Consider the following 21,659-nt stretch of genomic DNA (forward strand, 5'->3'; position numbering starts at 1 on the left):
CTGTTTCATTTAGGTGTTTGTGGTGAAACTGATGAGCAGTCTGATCTAAACCACCGGTTTTATTCACTCCCTCCGTTTCTGTCATTTGGAAAAAAAAGAAGTCATCTTCTCATTTCATGTTTCACTATTGGAGTTTATTATTGCAGTTTTAATTTCTCTTAAACCAACCAGAAAATAAAATAGCCTGAAAAAAATGTAATTCATATTGTAAACGACTAAAATGACAAAAAAATGTGCAAAATGTAAAAGTGTAAGATGCCAGCATGGTGAGAAAGGCTCAGGCTGTTTTGCCAGCAGCTTCGAACTGAAAACAAAATGCCTCTCTGTTCTTTGGAGAAACGCAGATTTCCATCACTGCTTCTTGGTAGCTTTATTGTCGATCCGGTTATTTAAGTGTGAGTACAAATATTTTGGGTGTAATGCCCTCTAAAGCTGATTCATATCAGTCGACATATAAACATGATAAATGAGTTTATCACGCTTCATCATATCTGATCTGCATTTCTTACAGTTCGCAGCTTATCTCTGGTTTTCTGGACCTTATGAACAATCTGCAGAAGGTTTGTGTTATAGGTAGTGTTGCCGATGTCTCCGCACTGCAAACAAGTCGTTAGGTATTCGTTTTCCTCATTAGAATAAATTATATAGCTATAAATTTCAATGCACTTTCATATGAAGTTTTTACGAAACTAAAAGTGGATCAAAGTGAATCTTGATCCAGAAACTGTCCTCAAGCGTAATGTCTTATGTCTTTGTCAGATTTCTCCTCTCGTTTTTTTTTCCAAAATAAAGACAGGGATTATATGACATGGTGTGCGCGGTGAGCGCGGCTCTTGAACGCTTCATTTCAGTCCGTGCTGCGTCTCTTTGTGTCTCCGCAGATCCACTTTTCTCTGGAAACCTTTGCCGCAGAGGTCGCAGCCGAAAGGTTTGTATCCGGTGTGTTTCCTGCTGTGTGTGATGAGGTTGGAGCTCTGGCTGAACGCTTTCCCGCACACCTGGCACTTGTGCGGTTTCTCACCTGGAAAAAAAACCATATTAAAATATATTTAGTTTCAGTTATATTAGCTAAAGCATCTTTTCTTCTTATAGCCTTGGTTATGAGCAATTTTTCCAATCTGAGTTTTTAAAATGTCTTCAAATCAGGAAGATTTTGGACTTTTGCGCACAGGTGGGAGGCCGGTTACGCACAGATTATTTATCTCCAGTAACAAATAACTCCTGCCAGGTGTACTGCTACGTGTTTCTATCTTTTCTCTACTTGCCTGTGTGAATGAACGTGTGTTTCTTCATATCTGATTTCTGGTGGAACCTCTTTCCGCAGTACTGGCAGGGGTAGGGCCGAGTGTCAGAGTGGATGAGCAGATGCGTCGACAAAGTCGACGACCTCTTAAAACTTTTACCGCATATTTTGCAGTCAAAACTTCTTTCCTGAAACGTGAGCAGAGGCGAGGTTAGTGATGATTTCAAGTCAGCAGTGCACCGCTGACAGGAAAGCAAAAACGACAACGAGAGGAAAAAGACAGGGGAAGGTGTGAATTGGAGGTTTCTTGGGTAAGTGAAGTCACCTGCGAGTGTACAGCTTTGTGTTGCTCGAGGCTGACTGAGTGTCCAAATGTTTTACCGCAGATTTCACACGCAAACGGCCGAGTACCACTGTGAGATCTGCGGACATGCACCTCCAAACCGTGCGGTGTAGAAAATACCTGGTGGACAGACAAACATAATAATGTTAAGGAAGATTTGGAAAGAACAAATCATTTAAAAAATATTTTGCGTAACTGAATATTGATTCCAGTTGGAGGTCAGAGGTCAGTCACAGAGCAGAGCCCCTGTTTGATGTCTTGCTCATACAAACTTTAGCAGTCAGTGTTTGCTTAGTTCCACAGTAATAATTTTGATTTACAATTAAAAACTCAAATGACCCCAAATCATCAAGTTATTGGTGTTTTTCTTTGAAGTTTTCATACCAAAGCCTGTGTAAGTCATCTATTTATTTATCCCGACAAAGCTGAGGTTGTGCAGACGTCTCCATCCTCACCTTACTGCACTCGACACACTTATAAGCACCGTTTAGGATCAGACTGGAACACAGCAGGTCAGACGGGGCCTTCGCATCGTGGCTTTTCCCGTGCAGGCCTCTCTCGGGAAACATCAGAGCAGCAGCAGCTTGCCTCCGGTACTCGCCGTAGGTCTCCTCTCCCAGAGCCCGGTCTGCGTACACGGTGCTCCTGTCCCCGTAAAAGGCCATCGCCGCCGGGCCTCCGTCCACCTCCACGCTCGGATGGAGGCTCTGCTGCATCAGGGGCCTCAGCCTCGGCCCCGGGTAGCTGCTCCACGTGTACGGCCGGAAGGGAACGGTGAAGGGCTGGATCTCATCCACCAGAGGGGACAACGATTTCTCAGAATCAACTGGAGGAAGAAACAGAGAGGTCAGATGAAATTTTAATGATACCAGTGCCATGGCTGAAGGAGGGGAAGGCATTCCCAGGGCTCCACAGGGCTGATACAAGGAGTCATGCAATGTTCTTTCAGAGAATTCCCAGAAGGTGAGACTGTTTGGGAAAATCAGGAATAAGAGGGGAAAAAAGGCGCTCTAATAAAACAAGTCTGGGTAATTTGGCTTAAAGTTATTTCAAGGCCAAAAACACTATTCAGAACTATAAACAAATAAATTATATGACAAAAAATAGTAGCCTAATTAGTTATAGATAGACTACTCACTGTGATGTAATCTACCACCAAGGCTTCATACATTTTTGTGGGAATTAATAGGAATGTGATCATCCCCAAACACAAAGTATCATCGCTTAAAATATATTGAAAAAATAAATGATCTCACAATAGATTTCAAACAGACATAGCCTCATGTAAAAATATAATAATAATCCAGAGACTTTAGCATTAAAAATAATGTGTTTTTTCTTTCTTTTGTAGTGATATCCCTCCTGGGCCTTTGATACTTGCAGTGCTAATGAAAGGAAGTGATGGAGCTGTGTCGGTGTGTGTGTGTGTGTGTGTGTGTGTGTGTGTGTGTGTGTGTGTGTGTGTGTGTGTGTGTGTGTGTGTGTGTGTGTGTGTGTGGGTGGGAGAGTGAGAGAGAGAGAGAGAGAGTGTGTGAGAACGGTACCCGGTGATGCAGAGGGGGACGGAGGCCTCCAGAAGTCTTCGTAGTCCGAGCGAGCGCACACACTGTCGGCGCAGCTCAGCGGGGATTTCGGGGAGAAATGAGCAGCGTCAGCCAGGTGAGAGTCCGGAGAGAAACCGTACCGGTCCACCGACATGTCCACCGACATGTCCGTTGACATGTCCGCCTCGTCTGGGAGCTTATCTGCTTCTGAGCGGACACAAACGACAGTCAGCATCCCAACGAAAAGCAAGTCAACAGGGTAAAATCCTCCATAAATCCATAAATAAATAAATGGCACTTAAATTTAGATTTATTTGGGCACAACAGCGTCACTGTCAAAATGAGTTATTAGTGTCCAAGTTATAAAATGGGAAAGCAAATAATACGTCACTTCTAGCAATATAATGTATCATAATAGAAAAACAATAGAGAATTTTAAAAAAATGATTGTGTCACTATAAATATAATGATGTTTAATTTTATTTTTTGCAGAGGAGATTTTTCTGTGAATTCTGTCTTTTGTTTCAGCACTTTTGGGAGAAAAAAACATTTTAAGGCCTATTTCAATAATCAGAACGGATGTTTTTAGTTCTTTAAACAGTTATATTTCTGATGCTTGTTTCCCTCTCTGTAGCATTACTCAATATGCCTTTAATTGTAATAATGCGTGTGTAAATCGCCTGTGGTTAAAAACTGAATCTTAGTCTTTAAAAAACTATATTTTATATCCTCAGATGGAGTACAAATTTTAACATTTAAAGAAACATTTTACGCAGTGAAGAATATTTCAAAGCAGCATCATTGCACATACCTGAGCATATGTGCGCCAGTATAGTGTCCAGTCTGCTGTAGTCATCCTCTAAACTGCGGGGCTGGTGGTAACTGTGCGCCTTCTTACTCTTCACCAGGAAGGAGCGAGGCATCTCTGAGCTGTGCACAAACAATCAGTGAGAATAATCCGGCTGTATAGAGGAGCTGCGCGATCTGAACCCTGCAAAGATTTGATCTCCACTGCTGGGGAGATGTGGCTGCAAGTGCTTTAAGAGATTTCAACCTGACGACGGAGCATGCGCAGAACGACCGTCCCGTCTGCCAGGTGTTGCACGGACAGGTGTCACTGTAGCCCACTACACTGCAAAAAAATATCCGCCTGTAGTGTTTTTGTCAGCACGTAGCATGGTCACATCATTAAAACAGTCTGCAGCGTAGGCGACTTGTTGTTGCTTCTCCTCAGTCCACCTCATTTCAGGACTTTTTTTAAATAACGTGACGTAGAGATTTGCCTTTACTATCTTCCGCTGAACTTTCAGGAAACACTCGTGGCATTATTAGCAGCTTTTTGAAAATAGAAACCCGACGGTAAGTTTGAATCTGACACTTTTTTTGCAGTGTTGAGGTCACCGCCTGGAGCTGCTGGCTGCCCCTAGGATCAGACTGCAGCTCGTGTCTCCGGAGGAGCTCGTAGCCATCAGGAAGAGTGAAACACGCTTTATCAGCGGCTTGCTCAATCTTAGAGATGGACAGGGGGCGCAGAGGAAACACGGAGGCGCACTCCAGGGTGTCTGGGGACATCGCAGACAGCCTGCAGTTCAACGTAGTGGTAAATAAACGGGTGGGGGAAATTCTGAAAGCTTTATATAGGCTTAGCTCATCGTCAGTTACAGCATATATGCATATATAGCCTACATACAATTTCAACCGCACCACTCTGTGCATCGCTGTTGGCTTCTCAGGAGTGTGTTTTAGTCCGATCTTAAAACGCAGTGACACATTTGTGCCTGACAGGCAATCATTCAGTATAAGAAACAAAATGAGCACCTGTGATTAAACCTCACCAGGGGCTGCGGGGGTCCACACGTTAGGGAGGTTTTGTCCCGGTCTGGTGGTCAGTTGATGAGCCAGTAGACTGTTATTAGCTATGTGACAGACACATGCCGCCCTCACGCCTGCGGGGACAGTTTCATATTACCCCGGACATTATGCTGAAAGGGAAGAATCCCATAACAGAGACAACTTGTTTTCTGCAGGACGCAGATTATAGCGCCTGTTTAGCGTCATTACGCACGGAACAATAGAGCTGTGCGTCCAGGTCCCTTTTATTCTCCGCAGGTGGAATACATGAATCACCTTTAAGGGGGACTTGAATAAAATCAACTATGTTTATTATGCTGCATGTGAATATCAACCAATTTCTGCGCTTAAAACGTCTTACTTTTTACATTTAACTAAAGGATGTCAAATCTTAGATAAAGCTGCAGTAAGGCCTCGTCATACTACACCCGCATTTATTTAAACGTAATGAGCTCAAGTCAAATTTTCCACATCTGTAAAGATTTTTCCATTAAAACACACATTTGCAAACCCACATAGGTTCGGGTACTCTTTCAAACTGTCCAATCAGCTTTAGCGTTTAGTCAGAAGGACACAAAGCTTAATATAGCTCCATAATGAACTCTTACACTTTACAATGAATGCATTTTTACGAGAACAGAACTTTTCTCAGAAAAGCGTTACGGCTGCAGAGTAACCAGCCCATCAGTAAATGAAAGACAGGAAATCAAAGCGCCACATGCCTCAGCTAGATTAGACACATCACGGCGGTGGCATCCGGACACAGTGTTGGTCAAGATATGAAGATATGATAAAAGCAGAAGCAGACGGGCCCTGCTGCCCGCAGAGAGCTGATAGGCCGAGAGTTTCGTAAAGCTGCTTATAACCATCAACGTAAACACAACGGACCCATGAAAACAATAATAATCATAATAACAATTATAATAAAAAAGTTTTTATCACCCGCAGGTCAGCGGGAGCCAAAGTTTGAGTAGAAAGTATTTCTGTTCGTGTAGTTGTAAATTGAATTTTTTTTTCCTGCGTAATTTTTAAAAAATATTTCTTAACCACTGGTGAAATTCAGCGTCACAAACGCCTCTACATGTGAAAACAGCAAATGATTGAAGCGTCCCACTCGGCACCTCAGTGTTAGATTTTAATGCGCCCTGGTGAACGTTAGAGGATTTCATTAGAACAAACATGCGGTTAGTTTCAGTATTTATAAATATAAAAACAGCAGCAGTAACGCAGTCCAGGCTGTACCTTGATTACATCTATTTAATAGCTTACATCATGCGATTTTATCTCTAATTCGGGTAGCGTTAAATTTAAATCTATTACAATTACACACCGATTAAATTAGAAATGATTTAAATCGGATTTTTATGGTAACAGAATCTGGCACTTATCAAACGAACAAAACAAACAAACAAACAAAAATATGTTGAACTGAAATTGTTTCAATGCCGAGGCTTCACACCAGCCTGAACACATCTGTATTAACTAACCGGCTCTCACTGCGTCATGAGATGCATTCAGGGACGTTAGTTTAGTGCTGCATGTTCAAGATATCCGCAAGCATCATCAATCACTGCATTAAATATAAAAAAACACTCTGATCTCACAGTACTTCACTTATTATAACTACACTGCACTCAACGTCTAATACAAAAAAAATCATCAGCGGCATTTGGCAGAAATACAAACCTGGTTAATCTTTCAGAGCGCCCGAAGTGCAATGCTCTCTTAAAATGTGGTTTTCTGCATGAAATGATTAGTAGTTGAGGCTTAGCTCTGAAAACCGCGAAAAATCACTTCCTGAAAGCAGTCAATCTAAGCAAGAATCTTAACAGAGGAAGGCAGAGTTGAGACAAAACATCCCACATGTGCTCACAGTCATCTGAATTAATTTCGGTCTGCACGACTAGACTCAAGTTATTAGTCTACAGCCACAATGAAAAGACACAGGTGGAAGAGTTTATTAAACATTTTTATTGTGAACTCATCATCATCATCACACACACACACACACAACAATCTCATGTAGTCTCCAGAGTGTGCTGAATGCTCCATAGCGTTGCCATTGTGTCCTTACTGCACTGCAGACTCAAAAAAAGTGCCAAAACAAGTTCCTCTCCCATCAAAAGACATAGGATATCTTGTTGATCAACGGGACATCATCATCATCATCACAAACCCAAAGTCAGAATCTTTTCTGTTTCCTGGACATGACGGCCAAGACCGCTGCGTTCACTTCCACCATGTCTGTCAGTGAATACAGGAGTTAGTGTTCAACACGGACATTCAGAGAAACGTTTACACATCCAGGTCCTTGCGTGTGAAATGGAGTGGGACTGGCCTGCTGACAGTATAATGCAGAATATAGTGCTTACTTTGGTAACACTTGACAAAATGCATCTTGGACTCCCCTCCACACTGTGTTATAAAGTGTAGTATGTTGTGTTATCTCGGCTTTATCTCCCAGTTGAAGTTCCCTAGGTCTGTCATCCATTTCCGTGCAAATTTGTGATACACAAAACACATGATAGACATTACTCATTTTTGACTCAACAGCAAAAAGCAATTACTATGCGTAGAATTGATTTTCTGCAGGGCTCATTTTGAAAGTAAAGTCTGGATGCTTTCAGAGAACTCAGAGAACAACAGCAACAGTAGCTAAGAAATAAATCTGTCCCATTTTCTACTGCTCTGAAAACAGTAAGTTGAAGCCTTCTAGTGAGGAAAGATGAGTCTTTTTCTCTTAACAGAAACTGTCCTTTGCTGTCTCTGAAGCAGGTTTTTGTCATTTTAACTAACATGTCCCTTTTTTCTGTATTGTACAATATATTCTAAATGTCAGATATGCAATAGATACATATTTTCAAGTTCAAAGGGAATTGAAAAAAACAAAACAAAACAAGACATAATACACATTTACATATCTACAAGTTTGCAGATGTCATATTGACCTCATGGTACACTAGCCCTCGTTTAAAGGCATGCAGCATGTGCTAAGGCCAAAAAGTCAACGCTGGCTGATCCGAGCGGCTTTGATATTGGGCTCTGATCAAGCTCATCAAGACAATAGATATATATATATATACACACACACATACACACACACACGCACTCACCGCTCATACGTTTCTGCCTCTGCATGATGGACACTTAGTAGTAATGGCATCAATATGTTTGATGTTCATTTATAAAATGCTTTAAAAATATAAAAACACATTGGATGAAGTGTGTAAGATAGCATAAAATATTTTATTGCACAGTCTCTTTCTCTGTGTTGTACCTAGCTGGATGGGGTTAGAGGAGTGACAGAGTGACAACCCTCTACCCCACCCACCACCACCACCACCACCACCACCACCACCAGCTATACCTTGCCCTTCATCCTCTGGTCTCTGTGGTCTCTGTGGCCCAGTTGGGTTTGATATACCCCACATTTTTTCCATTTTCTGCTGAGGTGCAGACTGATGATGTGCTAGCTATCAGTGGTGCTCAGACAGCTGTTTGCCGCCCTCCGGAAGAAAACAAAGACCACAAAAGGGAGGTAACCAAAGAAAAACTAAACCTATAAGTGTAATTCTTATGATATGAAATGATGATGCATTTCCATTCTGAAATTCAGTACTCCAGATCTAAACCTCTCCTCTGAAATGGCTGCTGGGAACACCCTCTCTTCCTCAGTGAGTGCTGACAGCCTGTGTCCTGACTCTGGCAGCCAGCGGGTGCTCGTCACACGGTGGTGGACTTGTGGCTGCCGCTGGAAGGTACAGTGAGCCGCAGGGCCTCCCCATCCTCCTCTTCCTCGCTGTCTGTGTCTTCGAGGTTGGAGCGCAGTCTGATAGGGCCGCCAACGCCGCTCCTCTGCTGGGTGTCCTGGAGGGTGGGGTCCTTGACTCCATCTTCATCTGAAGAATGGTAAGACTCATCATCCCCCACATAGTGATTGACGATATGGATCCCATCAAAAGCGGGCTGTTTGGCCAGGCCCCTCTGCCCTTTTAAGCAGCATATCTGTGGTAGCCAACATGACGAGTGTTAGGGGCAAACTGTTACATCCTGCATGCTAAAATAAACCAAACACATGTACTGACAGAGAGGATATGAATAGATACAATTATCATCAGTGATATTTCTTCAGTATCACTGGCACAAATAGAATGAGATGTCTTTCACAAATCTAACAATCAGAAACCAAATGGGAACAATGTGAGAACATATCACCTGAGTCCCACTCCCATACTTCATACCAACAGCATATAGTATGTATATACTGTTTTTGCTGTTAGTATACTGGGACAATAGTGCTCATTAACCGCACAATCAAAAAGCAGATTTTGTATACTTAATTTTGTCACTTTTCCAGTGTCAATGCACTGTATACTCAAAAATATGTAGTATGGATCTGGGACACAGCGATTGAATCATTTCTTGATGGAGCAGGGCTAGCTCCATTTGGGACTGCGTTGGAGACAGTCCCTGACGCGTCCTGTTGAAAAGTTTAGGGAGGCGGCTGTGCGCTGCTCTTTATCAGACGTAGGGACGCTAACCTGATGTATATTTGCCAAAACAACCAATTACTCCTCATGCCCCAAGTCTTCTCTCTAATAAAACCAAACATTCTGAAAAGGCAGAAATCTGACCTTTATGTGACTTGTCTAAATAAGTTTACTCAACTTCTTCTTCCTCTTTCTGTTGCATTAAGCCAGACTGGACTTACAGTTGGTGAGAACTGTAATCCCCCCCTCCTCGACCACAAGGGGCAGCAGTCAGACCACTGTGGCCACACTCAAACCACACAAAGGTAAGATGACACTTTATTTGAAGCATGTTTTTGTATTACAACAAGATAAAAGGGTGTTGACTAGTGGTTGGTTTGGCAGCTGGTCATTGGGTTAACTTTCCTCAATACCAATAAAGAGCGTAGAGCCACTTCCCTAAGCTTTTCAGTGGGAAGGATCTAGGACTGTCTCCTGTCCCAAACAGGGCTACAGAGCCAAAGAGGTGAGGGTCAACACAAGGTCAGGTTTGAACAACTGTAGGTCACATGGACATCTGTACCAACTCACCTGGGTCGGCCTGCCATGCAACAGACAGACATGTAGGAAGAGACGTATTACACACATATACATTATACATCAGCGAGCAGTAAAATGGAATACAGAAAATATGCCTATGTTTACCTGCACCTGTCTAAACTTGGCCGTGTCTGTCATGTCATGTAAAAAGAAAATTGTGATCTGATCAACATCTCAAAATTTCCAGCAATATGATGCACGTTTGAGCTAAAATTGTGAGTGAGGAGGCGGGTGGGCTTTGTTACTAAGCCACTCTCAACTTTCAGGTTTGCTCAGCAGACACTTGAGTTAGAATGATTCATAGCGAGCCACTCTCTATCCACGATGACCACTAAGTGACAAAGGAAATGACTCTGAATGCGCCTGTCTACTTCTTTGAAGACGCCATCTTAAAAATAAATGCAAGCTTCTCAATCATCAGTGAGAAGAAACTCACCATTTGACATTTGTAATAAAATGCGTCGTCATTTAAGATTTGCTGACATTAACACATTAAAATCAAGGGGAGAAGGCTTTCAGTCCTCTGATGTCAGACAAATTCAGCACTAATCACATTCATTAGTTGTTTTTTTTTTTTTACAATCAAATCTTCACTTCTACTTACAAAGACGTTTTCAAAATACGAACATACATCTTTACTATCTATCTTGGCTTTACACTGTGATAAACCAGGTGAAATCCTGTTGTGGAGAGATGTGTATGTATCTGTGAGGGTGTTTTCAAAAGGTATGCAATAGTAGCTCCGCACAGGAAGTCTCTGGGTGTAGTTAACACTTCTACTAATCTGTTAGCCTCAAAGTAAAACCATATCTGAGGGAATGTTGTGAAATCTTCTGAAATGACAGATCAAAGAAATGGCAACAACAAATCTGAATCTCTAAAAGTGAAAAAAAAAAAAAAAAAAAAAAAAAAAAAAAGGTGCAGAGGAAGGTATTTTGAATACTCATGGACCTGTAGTCTCACCTCATGTTTTAGCTCTGTTATCTGTTCTTTGAGGTCGCGGATGTACTGGCTGGAGTCTGTGTGGTTGAGCTGGCCTTGGACCTTTCCTTCTTCTTTCTGTTGGTAGAAGAGACGTGAGTTTAATAAAAGCCACAGTGATACAGGTGGTTTTCTAAATATTGATACGGTGAAGAACTATTTAGCATCATGTCATGTCTGCGGAGATGAAGTGGTTAAACTTGGGACTTAATGGCACGTGTAAAAAAAAAAAAAAAAAAAAAATCAGCATCACAAAGTGTCCTCCGTGTGTGGCAGATGTCAGGGGAAAACACAAAACTGTGTCATTTGTGCTTGATTTCCTCCCGGGGCCCTGGGGATGAGGCTGGTTGTCAGCTTTAACAGTTAAACAGCCCATGTGATGTTTATCTTCCTCAGTGAAGACATCTGCAGGCTCTGAAGACAAACATCTTCTCGATCTCAAACCTCAAATCACACCCATGAACCTGCCAGCTATATGGTGAGACCAGTGACAGGCGCACAGGGGAGTTCAACTCACAGGCTGTAGCATGAAAACAGTGAGGCAAGAAAGAGAAGATGTTTACATAGCATAGCAGGGGCGGGGTGTAAAGGTAAAGAGGTGAGACTGTCTTCTCTTGCTGGCCAACACCCCAAAATACAGATAGTGCTTCTGATTCCTGTGGTAAAGTGGGGTTGATATGGCCGGTCCCAGAAGGCCTTTTTTTACATGGAGAGGTCTAAACAAGTGAGATTATTCCAAGAATCTGTTGTTTTTGAGGTTTCCCCCCGCTCCAAAACACTGCAACGGTAAAGGCCAGACAGTTAATAAGACTTCCTTGTGCTCAGCTGCGTGAATCAACAGGTGTCAGGCTGTGGCTGGAGATGTCAAACGTCTCACAAAAGTCTGTTGAACTTTGTTTAGTTTCAACGGTGGAGTGATAGAAGAGGAGAAAGTGGGACATCTTTTCCAAGTGCCATGATGAAGTCTTTGTGTACAGTACAGACATGTGCTGACTGCTCTGAACTCGCGTCTTGACCTGGGCTGTGCCAGATTAATGAGATAGATATATCTCCTCTATTAATACAAATACAGAGTAAATCAAAAAGTAATGTCCTTTTTCAGGCTGAAACATTTAGTATAAATCTCTGAGCATGTCATAGAAACCTCAAAATAAACCATGCATATCACCTTTGGTATAGTCTCAGCTTGAAGATGAGAAACCACTTCCTATCATGCCCAGAGACATTGGAGCGGTGGCGTCAAACTGAGGCTATGGCTGTGATAGTGAAAGAGTCCTACACAAAAACCTTATTAGACATCTGAGTTTCACTGACAATGTTCACCATGTTTCTCAGTAGCTGTTGCCATTCAATTCTATCTGTTAAATCAATCTCTGCAGATTAAAAAAAAGTGCACATCATCAAAATGTTCAAAGTGACGAGTTCCTTTATCAATTACTGCCACAGCTCTGTCTTCCTCACTCAGTAATTAGACAAAGCTAATCTGATCATAGTGATGATGCAAACTGTCGTCAACAACATGCGTCACAATCTGAGATGAGGAAGGCAGGAAACTGAAATTTGATTTTATTTAAATTTTCTTGCAACTGAAGCACCCCACAACTTACAGAACAGGTAACCAAACCACAGACCAAGAAGCCAACATTGGCACAGTGATTTCAGCTCAGACACAAGTTAGATCTAATATCCTGCCCCTGCTAGGAAGATAATATGCATGCACATACATACATAAGGCCGTGCACACTTTTGACGTACTGAACTAAAAGTTCGCTATGCAGATTCTAAAAAGCGTGAGGGCGGTAGTGGTAAATTCTGGTGTTGCATGTTTTTGCTCTATCACCTAGTAACAAAACCTCAGACCACACTGTGTGATTGTGTGTGCCTGTGAAGGGGAAGAGGGGGAGGTTTTTGTAGGTGTCATACTTATAAATAGTCTGGGCCTCCAGCTAAGACTACATGAAACATCTTAAACTCAGGAATATATTTGCAACGGTACTCTGCAAAGCATCCGCCACTGGACCAAAGTCACAAATGTTTCCAACAGAACTGTCGCTAACTCCATTCAAAGTTGACCAACGTTTTTGGTTTGACACTCAAGCAACTGATGTTCACAGTTTATCAATCAATATAAGCAACAAACTCTATCAACACTAGATGAATTTATTTAAGCAATAATGTTAATATGAACACTATATAAGGATGAAAGGATTCCTTGCACTGCTGCCCAGTGAGAATCAACACACAATTCTGCTATTTTTGTGCAGATTTTAGACACTTTCAGTTCATTGTTTTGATTGGCCCATCTGTACCAGGCTAAGGTGGAAATCACACTACACATGTTTTGCATGTCAAGTGTTTTTGCTCTGGGAACCTCATGATTTATTTCTTTGGCTTTTCCTTTGCTGCCGTACTCGTAATCGTACTTCTAGTAAGTATTTACTGGAAAACAGTCAACTATTACAATCACTGCTTCTGAGTTTCACATTCATGCTTGATTAATTGGTAAAGATTTTTTTCGACTTTCACATTATGTCTATCTGGCTGATCAGTGCTGATGAGTCAATAAGCTGTGATTCAAAGTTGTAAAACATTAAATCATTCGAAATTCCAAAATATTAATAATTTATAGGTACATATGTGGGCTCAATAACAAGTGTCAGACACTTACTCACAAATGTCTCCTGACTCATCAAAAAAAAAACTCTACATATTCAACCGGCTCAAATCTCAAGCAACAAAGAAAGAATTCCATAAAAGGCTTCAGACACATATTCATACTATAGTGCAATTTAAAGCATATAAAAGATTCACCCCCTACAGCCTGCTGCACTCACTGTTCATAACGAAGCTTTATTCTCTCTCTCTCTCTACTAAAGGAAGTAATCTGTATGTATGTATGTATGTATGTATGTCCTTCGCATATCTCTTGAACTGTTGATCTGATCGAGTCTATACTTGGCGGGTGTATGGCTGGGAGTGCAGTGTCATATTTGGTGCAATTTGGACACACAACATGATCGATATTAATAAACTCGGAATAAAGAAGCCAACAGCAAGCCACTCTGCTCCATGTACACAGTCATATCACATCGGGGCGGGGCTTCAGGGCTCTGACTCTATGCAAGTGCAGTATGGAGCGTCTTTCTTGCCTGCTGCCGACAGCGCTGTCAGCTGAAGAGTCGATCACACTGGATGGTAGAGGAGGAGATGTAGAGACTCTGGTACACGCCTGTTCAAACATGAGTTCATCTGACTTTGCTGCATTTAAAACTGGAGCTGAGAATGCCGGAGTCAGAAACACAGTCACTCTGCGTCACACTGCCCTTCGTTTCCTTCCTCTCTGTCTCATCCCTCTCTGTTTCAGTAACACTTATGTATTTAGTACATTTAGAGACAAGACTGTAAAAGTTTGCGGCCTATCATGTTGTCACACATGTCCAGAGGGATAATGTCAGTAAATTTGAGTAAAATACTGACTTATCTTATCTTATCCAGTGCAAGTGTGCTGCACGAAACATGGGAGAGTAGAAAGGTCTCACTGGTGAAGATTCTGTCTGGATTTAAAACAATTTATTTTTTAATCTATTAATTCCTTATCATTTTAATTGATACATGTGCCAATTAAAACATTTAAACACACACGCACATATATATATATATATATAGATATGTGGTTCTCGAGAAAGCTGCAAGCAGCAATAAGCAATCGGGCACTGCACTAGTTTGAGATAGATTTTTAGATAATTTTATCTTTTATCAATCAGTTCTCTCCCAGAGTTGGTGATGAAGGACCAGGCCTGTATTTGTTTTGGTCACCCTTGTTGTGTGTGGCGTTACATTTGTTTGAGGATAAATATTGGCTTCTTTACTTTCTGTTGTGAAGACGTGTTCACACAGGGATTAAGTTCATCTGCAAGTGTTCAACTTCATTCATCTCCCAATTAAAAGAGTCTTCACACATAACTCCTAAACAAGTTGTATTTACATCTACAATTTGTGCAAAATACACAATAAAAATACAACTAGAAAACTAAACTAATATAGTTACTGTGTTTAAAGCAGCTCCAGACAATCTTGAACTTCATAGATTGTGTGTCTTAACAGATTTATGATTTGGGACATAGTTTTACTTTTATTTTGGAAAGACCACAGCAGTCTGTACTATTTACAGACTGCATCTCCTGGTTAGTTGTTGATCTTACATTTCCACTGCTATATATGTCTCTTACACTTGTGAAACTTAAGTTTCAGATCTTAAATATTTCTGTACAACATTACTAATCTGCTTCATTTGGAGTGCGTGGGTGTGGTTTGATCAGATTTGATTGCTGCTGGTGTCTCCTTAGCAACATAAGCAAAGAACACATCAACTGCTATCAGATTTAGATTCTTATACTGTGATTGGTGGATGGAAATCGATGACATCACCTCTTTCCAACAGAGCTCCGCCCACTTCAAAGAGCTCAAACAAAACACAAATACAGAAATTACTCATGTGAAGTAACCACCGTCATTCTAACTTGCAATCAGATACTATAAAGTCCATGAAGAAGCTCACAGTAAGAAGCTGATGAAATACTAACGACCAAACCTTCATCCCATCAATGAAAAGAAGACAAATTTAACTCAGTTTTGTAACCTCACACTGCTGTGTGGGACATTTTTCTCTTTGTGTGAAGGAAGTTTAGAAATGTTAAATGTGGTTTGTGAGGGAGTTGAGGAAATCCAAAGCTTGTTGCGGAGGCTGCAGTGTGATGTTACAGACACACAGAGCAGGGGGTGCATGTCGACTTTACCTGAATCTCAAGCTCTGAGATCTGTTGCTGGAGTTCAGCCATAGCAGCAATGTTGTCAGCTTCTCGCAGCCTCACTGCCATCACCTCTTCTTTGCTCTGCACAAAACAAGACATTATCTCAACAACAGGTCTGGATCTATGATGCTGAATGTCCATGTTTTGTAGACTATTTAGATGACACTAAAATGTCTATTGAGCTGTTAGTGTGTCAGTGTGAATCTCTCAGGGGGAAAACCCTGAGAGATGGGAGGTGTTGCATCACCAGCACAGACCCATCAGCACTGGGATATCATTGCTAACAACAGAATAAGTTGCTGTTGAAAGATACATATATATAAATATATATATATATATATCATTTATATGATATAAATGAGGCTCAAGGGCGAAGACTTAACACAACTGGACCTTCTTTCTCTTAAGAGTAAAATAATCTATAATATACAAATTTACATGTCACCATGAACTCTGAAGTTTTTAAAATCTTGAGTTATATTTTAAAAATCATGCCTCAATCCTGCCGTGCAGATCAGTAACAGATTCCTACCTTGCACTCAATCTCAGCTTGTCTCCGCTTGATCTCTTGCAGTTGCACGTGTAAATCTTTGTTTTGCACCGTCAGTGTTTGTACACGCTCCTGGAGACACCGGCTCTCCTGTTCCGCCCGTCGCAGGTGGTTGCTGTGAATCTGATTCTGAGAGAGCAAAGAATTATAGATTTATAGATATAAACCTTTTTTTTTTTTACTTTGACAAATCCAACATTTCTGGATATATTCAAACACAAAAGCTGAGTGATGAGTTCTTCTTGCATTGCTTAACACTTTGGTTTCTGAGTTGTTTGGGACAGATGACTGCTGCCCCCTGAAGGCTACTGTGTGACAATACAAGTGGAGAATACACTTATTTTCCAGCTCATTTATTATTTATTAGACATGCTATAGGTAAACATGATTACACCGTACTTACTGATGTGTCCGTACTACAATGCACATTTAATTCCTTATGATTAATGACACTGTAATGAAATAAAAGCTAAGAATCTGATAAAGCAGGACAAGTATTTAATTCAAAGAATCTGTGTGACCAGGTGAATGTGGCCTCTGACCTGTGTCTCCAGCTCCAGCATCCTCTGCCGTGTCTCTCGCAGCTCTGCTTGAGCTTCGGCCTCACGCAGCCTCACGCTCATCAGCTCGTCCTGCAGCTCACTCAGCGTATTCTTCCTGGGGCTGTCCTTCCAGCGACCAGCGGTGCGTGCCAAGTGACGCTGAGGAGAGGTGTTACAGTCAGTCCAATACTTTACACTCTATACTTTTTTCCATTTCCGTTTGACAGCCTTTTGCACTGTAATGTGTGAGGTTTAAGCTGTACTGCATGGTGTGTGCTGTTTTGCATTTTGAACCTTTATTGCCTCTCACCCTGCAAGATATCTCTCTCCAGGTTTTAATCAGATGTTTGATCAATGACTTGTCTTTGTCAGACTTGTCTTGTGAGCTGAAGTGTTAGTACTCACCTGCCAGTGCTCTTCCAGGTCTCTGACCTGCTGTCTCAGCTCCTTCAGGCCCGTCAAAGCCTCCGCCTCCCTCAGCTTCACCCCAATCAGCTCCTCTTGTAGACGCACAACATTGGTGTCATCTGGTAGCGACGTGTTCCTCTAATGGAGGTGTGTAACAAAAAAAAAGAAGTATGTTTTAAAAGCCAGCAAGGGTAATGATAGGTGCACTGTAATGTAGCCCAGTTGTATGGTGGCTGAGATTTGAGAAGTAAAGTGTGTCTGAGGCAACACACCTTTTCCATTTCCAGGATCTTGTCTTGCATTTCCTTGAGAGCACACTGGGACTCTGCCTCCTTCAGCCTGGCCTGCACAAGCTCTCTCTCCAGCTGCAGAACGGACTCCTCAGAGAACCGAGGGGCTCCCTTCTACAACCAACATGACATGTGATTGAGCAGAGACTGCAAAGCAGAGCTACAAGTGTCGATACCTGTGTGTCCTCAATGTCAGCATTTAATGATGAACAAAATATTCAGCCTCCAGTGATGTAAACCAGAGCCCACAAATAATTCCAGTCTATTAATATACTCATCTTATGCCACATACATTATATTCTTCTGGAGAAAATGCACCTCATGGCATCTTCACACTCTACTACACAGAACTCAACCTTAATTTCAGATGACACCAACCATTTTGCCTTTCACTTACACATAAATAATTCATGACTGCTCATTGTGAAACCAGATTACACGTTATGTAAAACATGGTAATGCCTGCACATTAACATCTGGAATCCAACCATCAATAATTAAGACTGTTAGGTCAATATATATGCAAGGAGAGGATTGAGTGAACAGAGTGCCATGTGTGAAATCTACCAACCTGCTGCTAACAAATTCATGAATGCATTTCAGAGAATGCAGAGGACTGTAAATGGTGGCTGAACTGTGTAGTACTCCATGTCCCGATTTGAATTCATGCATACCAAAACAGTTCATTACACAAAGCCCATGTGCAAAGTGAGAAAAGTCCCCTCTGCCACTGCTTAGATTGTGTTGATAGGCAATATATGCCAACCATGACACATCTGAACTCTGGTGAAAACAAACACATTATAACTGATCCAGGTGGCAGTTCTAGCACACCAGATAATCTTTACAGCCTGAGATTTCAGCACTGTACAAAACACAAAGTGATCTGGGAAAGATCCCACTCTCAATGTCACGGCTCCTGTCGCACACTGGGCAGGACCTGAGCCAGTGCAACCTGCCAGCTGGGGACTCTGTGGCCCTCCTTACCGCATGTGGCTGCTGCTGCTGCTGGAGCTGCCTGATGGTGTTCTTGGCCTGCTCCAGCTGAGCACTGGCCTCCTCGCTCTGCTGTTTGACTGTGGCCAGCTCCCGCTTGACCAGGTAGTTCTCCTCTGCCTCCTGAGCTCGAGTCACTTGTCCCTTGGGACGTAACCAACCGAGGAGGGGTAGAGTGAGCACGACAAGAAGTGAAACGAGAGGGCGAAATGGGTGGGCAAATCAGAAGAGAAGATGAGGGATTGGGTTTTCTAAGGACATGCTTGTTTTAACTCTAGAAATTTATGATTCACAGTTTAATTCCTTAGCCTTATTAAGCATTATTTGAGATTCTCTTACTTTGTCTGGCATGCCAAAGTGTATTAATTCCATGCACTTACTCAATACTGTAGTCAGCTATCATAATCTGGTTTAGTTCTTTCACTCAGAGAGTAAATTGCTGGTTAGTTTCTAGATACTGTATTATTACTCTGTCCTTCATTGTGCTAATCATGAGCATGCAATGCTAAAGAGAGAGAGGAGGGAGGAGGAAGGTGAAGCATAAGTAAAAAGGGTAAAGAGAAAATAAGGAATATACCTGGATCAATCTATCTGCCAAGGAAGCACTTTCCTACAAAACAGAAATATCAACAAGAGACAGCAGAGAGAGACAATCCAGAGGACAGTTTAAAGCACACAAAAGAACAATTGATTGTTTTAGAAAAGAAATGCAATGTTCATTTTCCCTCCAGAAATACTCAGCTATTCTTTTTTTTACAAACCACAGGTTTTTGGTTACATTCAGGGGCAGAAAAGGAACATTGCATGCAAGTGCAAATGAACTGGTGACAGTGAAAAATTAGGTGGTGCCGACAACACGAAGACAGGTTTCAGACAGGAAGAAGCACAGGACAGCTCTACTTGAAGCCAAGAGTGAAGTATGGTACAACAGCTCAATAAAAGTGTTAAGGGGCTACATGTTGTTGAAGTTCAACACGTGCTCTGGGCTTTTGATGTGGTTTATTACAGCTTTTCAGCAGTTTCAATTAGTGAAGAGTTGAAAAGGGAATTATGTGACATAGAGCAGCAGCCTCGAGCTGGTTTTAAATAACAGACCACAGTGCTCCTCCTGCAAGCAAACGCGGCACGGCAGACACCCTCGATATCCACGGCAGACCTCATGCATGGTGCCTTTTATCTGGCAGCAGTAGTGCTCATTCAAAGAGACACAAAAAGGTGCAGAATGATACAAACAGTGCAACTTGGCATGCGGTGCTTTGTATCGTCTTGATCAGCGTCAAGCAGCCACTTTCACATTCCAAACCGGCTTGTTACAGTCTCTGTTTCAGTTACCGGTGTCTGGTGAATTTTGAAAGTTTCTCGAGCCACACCGACAGTCACCATGACAACAAGACAACATGAAATCGGAACCCGGCTTCTGTCTCTGATAGTAACTTTATATACAATAAGAAAATTCAGCATACCAGTCAACGATGCCTTATCGTGTAAAAGGATTAACTTTCAACTAACACAGCCCAGTTAGTGAAAGACAAGACTCCATCATTAGGAGGAGATGCATGATGTATGAGCATACACAGCTGGATGGGTTAATGTAAGTTGATGAGCAGGGAGCAGTGTCTGGTGACAGAGCACCACTGATAAACGCTGTTGCACTCACTTTCTCTAGTGTGTCTATCCTCTGCTTCAGAAGTCTGTTCTCAGTCCGCAGCCTCTGCAAAGCAAACAGTTACAAAATCATGTTTGACAGAATTTAAAACAAGCACAGTGGAGCCTTCTTGACATTTCTTTACACACTCACCTTTATCTCCACCTGCTCCTCAATCTCTTTAGTTTTGATTGTAGTGTATTCCTTCTCTAACCTGAAAACAATTCACAAAGAAAAATCAGACAAGATATGATTGTGGGCTGGAGTACTGTCAATAAATATTAACATAAAAACAGGAAATAACAAGATTACAAATATAACATTTAAAGGTTTTGCAGCCTTGATTGGATTCACAATCATATCTAGCAGCTAAAATCCTGAAAGTCTCAAACACAAATTTCCAACATCACAAAATGAGTGAAGGCTGCCTTAGTTCAGTATGCTTCAACAAAGTCCTTGTCAGTAGAACTGAAACAATTAGTTGATTAATCGATTAGTTAATTGACAGAAAAATAATTGGCAGCTATTTTGTTAATGGATTAATAATTTCAATAATTTTTCAGCAAAAAATGCCCAACAATTACTGGTTCCATTTTATCAAATGTGAGGATTTGATGCTTGGTTCAGTCTCATATATATATATATATATATATATATATATATATATATATATATATATATATATATATATATATATATATATATATATATATATATATATATAATAGTTAACTGGAATATCTTTGTGTTTTGGACTGTTGGTTGGAATAAGTTGCATTGGGCTCTGGGAAATTACAACAGGCATTTTTCACAATTATCTGACATTCTATAACTTATGATTAATTAAAAAAATATCCCCAGATTGATTTATAATAACAATGATTGTTGAACAGAGTCTGAAACCCCCTTCTGATGTCTGAATTGTGGGGGCCGCCTCAGATGGTCTCAATGCCTCAATGATCATTTCAACTTCTCTCTCAGCCTTCTTTTTCTATTTATGTCACTTTTTGTGTGTAGTACAACACTGAATTCCTCTGTGGACAGATTGCCTGAGAAGTGTGGGCCATTATCTCCATTTGTACAATTATTGTGTCTCACCCCTCTCTATTTCCCTGCATTCAAGTTTGGCTGCTTTAACATCTTTCATCACTTTTGCCTTTAGATGTGGTTGAAAAACACATCCTATGAACTCATTGGTTTCAAGCATACCACAGTCATTACATGTCAGTGAAGTAGTGAATTAAAATTTGGTGTGAAGTTATGAAGCAGTTACAAAAAAGTTTGGAAAAATCGATTGTAAAGATACATGATGTTTTTCCACATAATGTACGTTTCAAAGGCATAAATAAAAAGGAAGGTCGGTGGGGGATGATGAAGTTATGCTTA

The 21,659-nt window shown here is 41.3% G+C and overlaps 3 protein-coding genes and 2 long non-coding RNA genes across 15 annotated transcripts in view; 3 read left to right on the forward strand and 2 right to left on the reverse strand.

Moving 5' to 3' along the window:
• Nucleotides 1–968, forward strand: part of LOC137188290 (protein SPO16 homolog) — a 24,590-nt gene extending 23,622 nt beyond the window's left edge. The window contains exon 7 of one of the 2 annotated variants that reach the window (XR_010929343.1): nt 882–932. The gene's annotated coding sequence lies outside the window, so the exon portion shown is untranslated. Of the gene's footprint in view, nt 1–881 lie in introns of both variants that reach the window. The other variant, XM_067597898.1, reaches the window with a different exon arrangement.
• Nucleotides 113–6,831, reverse strand: gfi1ab (growth factor independent 1A transcription repressor b). 4 transcript variants are annotated; one of them, XM_067597896.1, is made up of 7 exons: nt 6,668–6,831; nt 3,942–4,060; nt 3,131–3,334; nt 2,042–2,412; nt 1,569–1,706; nt 1,266–1,431; nt 113–1,021 (listed from the first exon to the last, which is right to left on the reverse strand). In XM_067597896.1, exons 2-7 carry the CDS (start codon nt 4,051–4,053, stop codon nt 843–845), a joined length of 1,170 nt encoding a protein of 389 aa, XP_067453997.1. In that variant the 5' UTR covers nt 4,054–4,060; nt 6,668–6,831; the 3' UTR covers nt 113–842. The 4 variants fall into 4 exon arrangements, with proteins under 4 accessions (XP_067453997.1, XP_067453995.1, XP_067453996.1 ...); XM_067597894.1 differs by having other exon boundaries at nt 3,131–3,337; XM_067597895.1 differs by lacking the exon at nt 6,668–6,831 and having other exon boundaries at nt 3,942–4,520.
• LOC137188293 (uncharacterized) lies at nt 3,159–8,441 on the forward strand. 2 transcript variants are annotated; one of them, XR_010929347.1, is made up of 3 exons: nt 3,159–3,245; nt 4,520–4,730; nt 8,263–8,441. It is a non-coding gene; the product is annotated as an uncharacterized lncRNA (long non-coding RNA). The 2 variants fall into 2 exon arrangements; XR_010929346.1 differs by lacking the exon at nt 3,159–3,245 and adding an exon at nt 4,137–4,226.
• Nucleotides 6,933–21,659, reverse strand: part of evi5b (ecotropic viral integration site 5b) — a 34,238-nt gene continuing 19,511 nt past the window's right edge. For 4 of the 5 annotated variants that reach the window (XM_067597886.1, XM_067597887.1, XM_067597888.1 and 1 more), the window contains 11 exons: nt 20,427–20,487; nt 20,286–20,339; nt 19,206–19,238; nt 18,620–18,772; nt 17,615–17,746; nt 17,340–17,480; nt 16,935–17,093; nt 16,375–16,521; nt 15,828–15,923; nt 11,014–11,109; nt 6,933–8,986 (listed from right to left, as the gene is read on the reverse strand). In XM_067597886.1, coding sequence (XP_067453987.1) covers nt 8,705–8,986; nt 11,014–11,109; nt 15,828–15,923; nt 16,375–16,521; nt 16,935–17,093; nt 17,340–17,480; nt 17,615–17,746; nt 18,620–18,772; nt 19,206–19,238; nt 20,286–20,339; nt 20,427–20,487 — 1,354 coding nt within the window. In that variant the 3' untranslated portion in view covers nt 6,933–8,704. The remainder of the gene's footprint in view (nt 8,987–11,013; nt 11,110–15,827; nt 15,924–16,374; nt 16,522–16,934; nt 17,094–17,339; nt 17,481–17,614; nt 17,747–18,619; nt 18,773–19,205; nt 19,239–20,285; nt 20,340–20,426; nt 20,488–21,659) is intronic. The other variant, XM_067597890.1, reaches the window with a different exon arrangement.
• Nucleotides 8,750–21,653, forward strand: LOC137188292 (uncharacterized). 2 transcript variants are annotated; one of them, XR_010929344.1, is made up of 5 exons: nt 8,750–8,890; nt 9,678–9,776; nt 16,917–17,111; nt 17,358–17,489; nt 17,630–21,653. It is a non-coding gene; the product is annotated as an uncharacterized lncRNA (long non-coding RNA). The 2 variants fall into 2 exon arrangements; XR_010929345.1 differs by having other exon boundaries at nt 8,752–8,890; nt 9,682–9,776.

The sequence above is a fragment of the Thunnus thynnus genome, chromosome 8, assembly GCF_963924715.1.
Source record: "Thunnus thynnus chromosome 8, fThuThy2.1, whole genome shotgun sequence".
NCBI classification, from domain to species: Eukaryota; Metazoa; Chordata; class Actinopteri; order Scombriformes; family Scombridae; genus Thunnus; species Thunnus thynnus.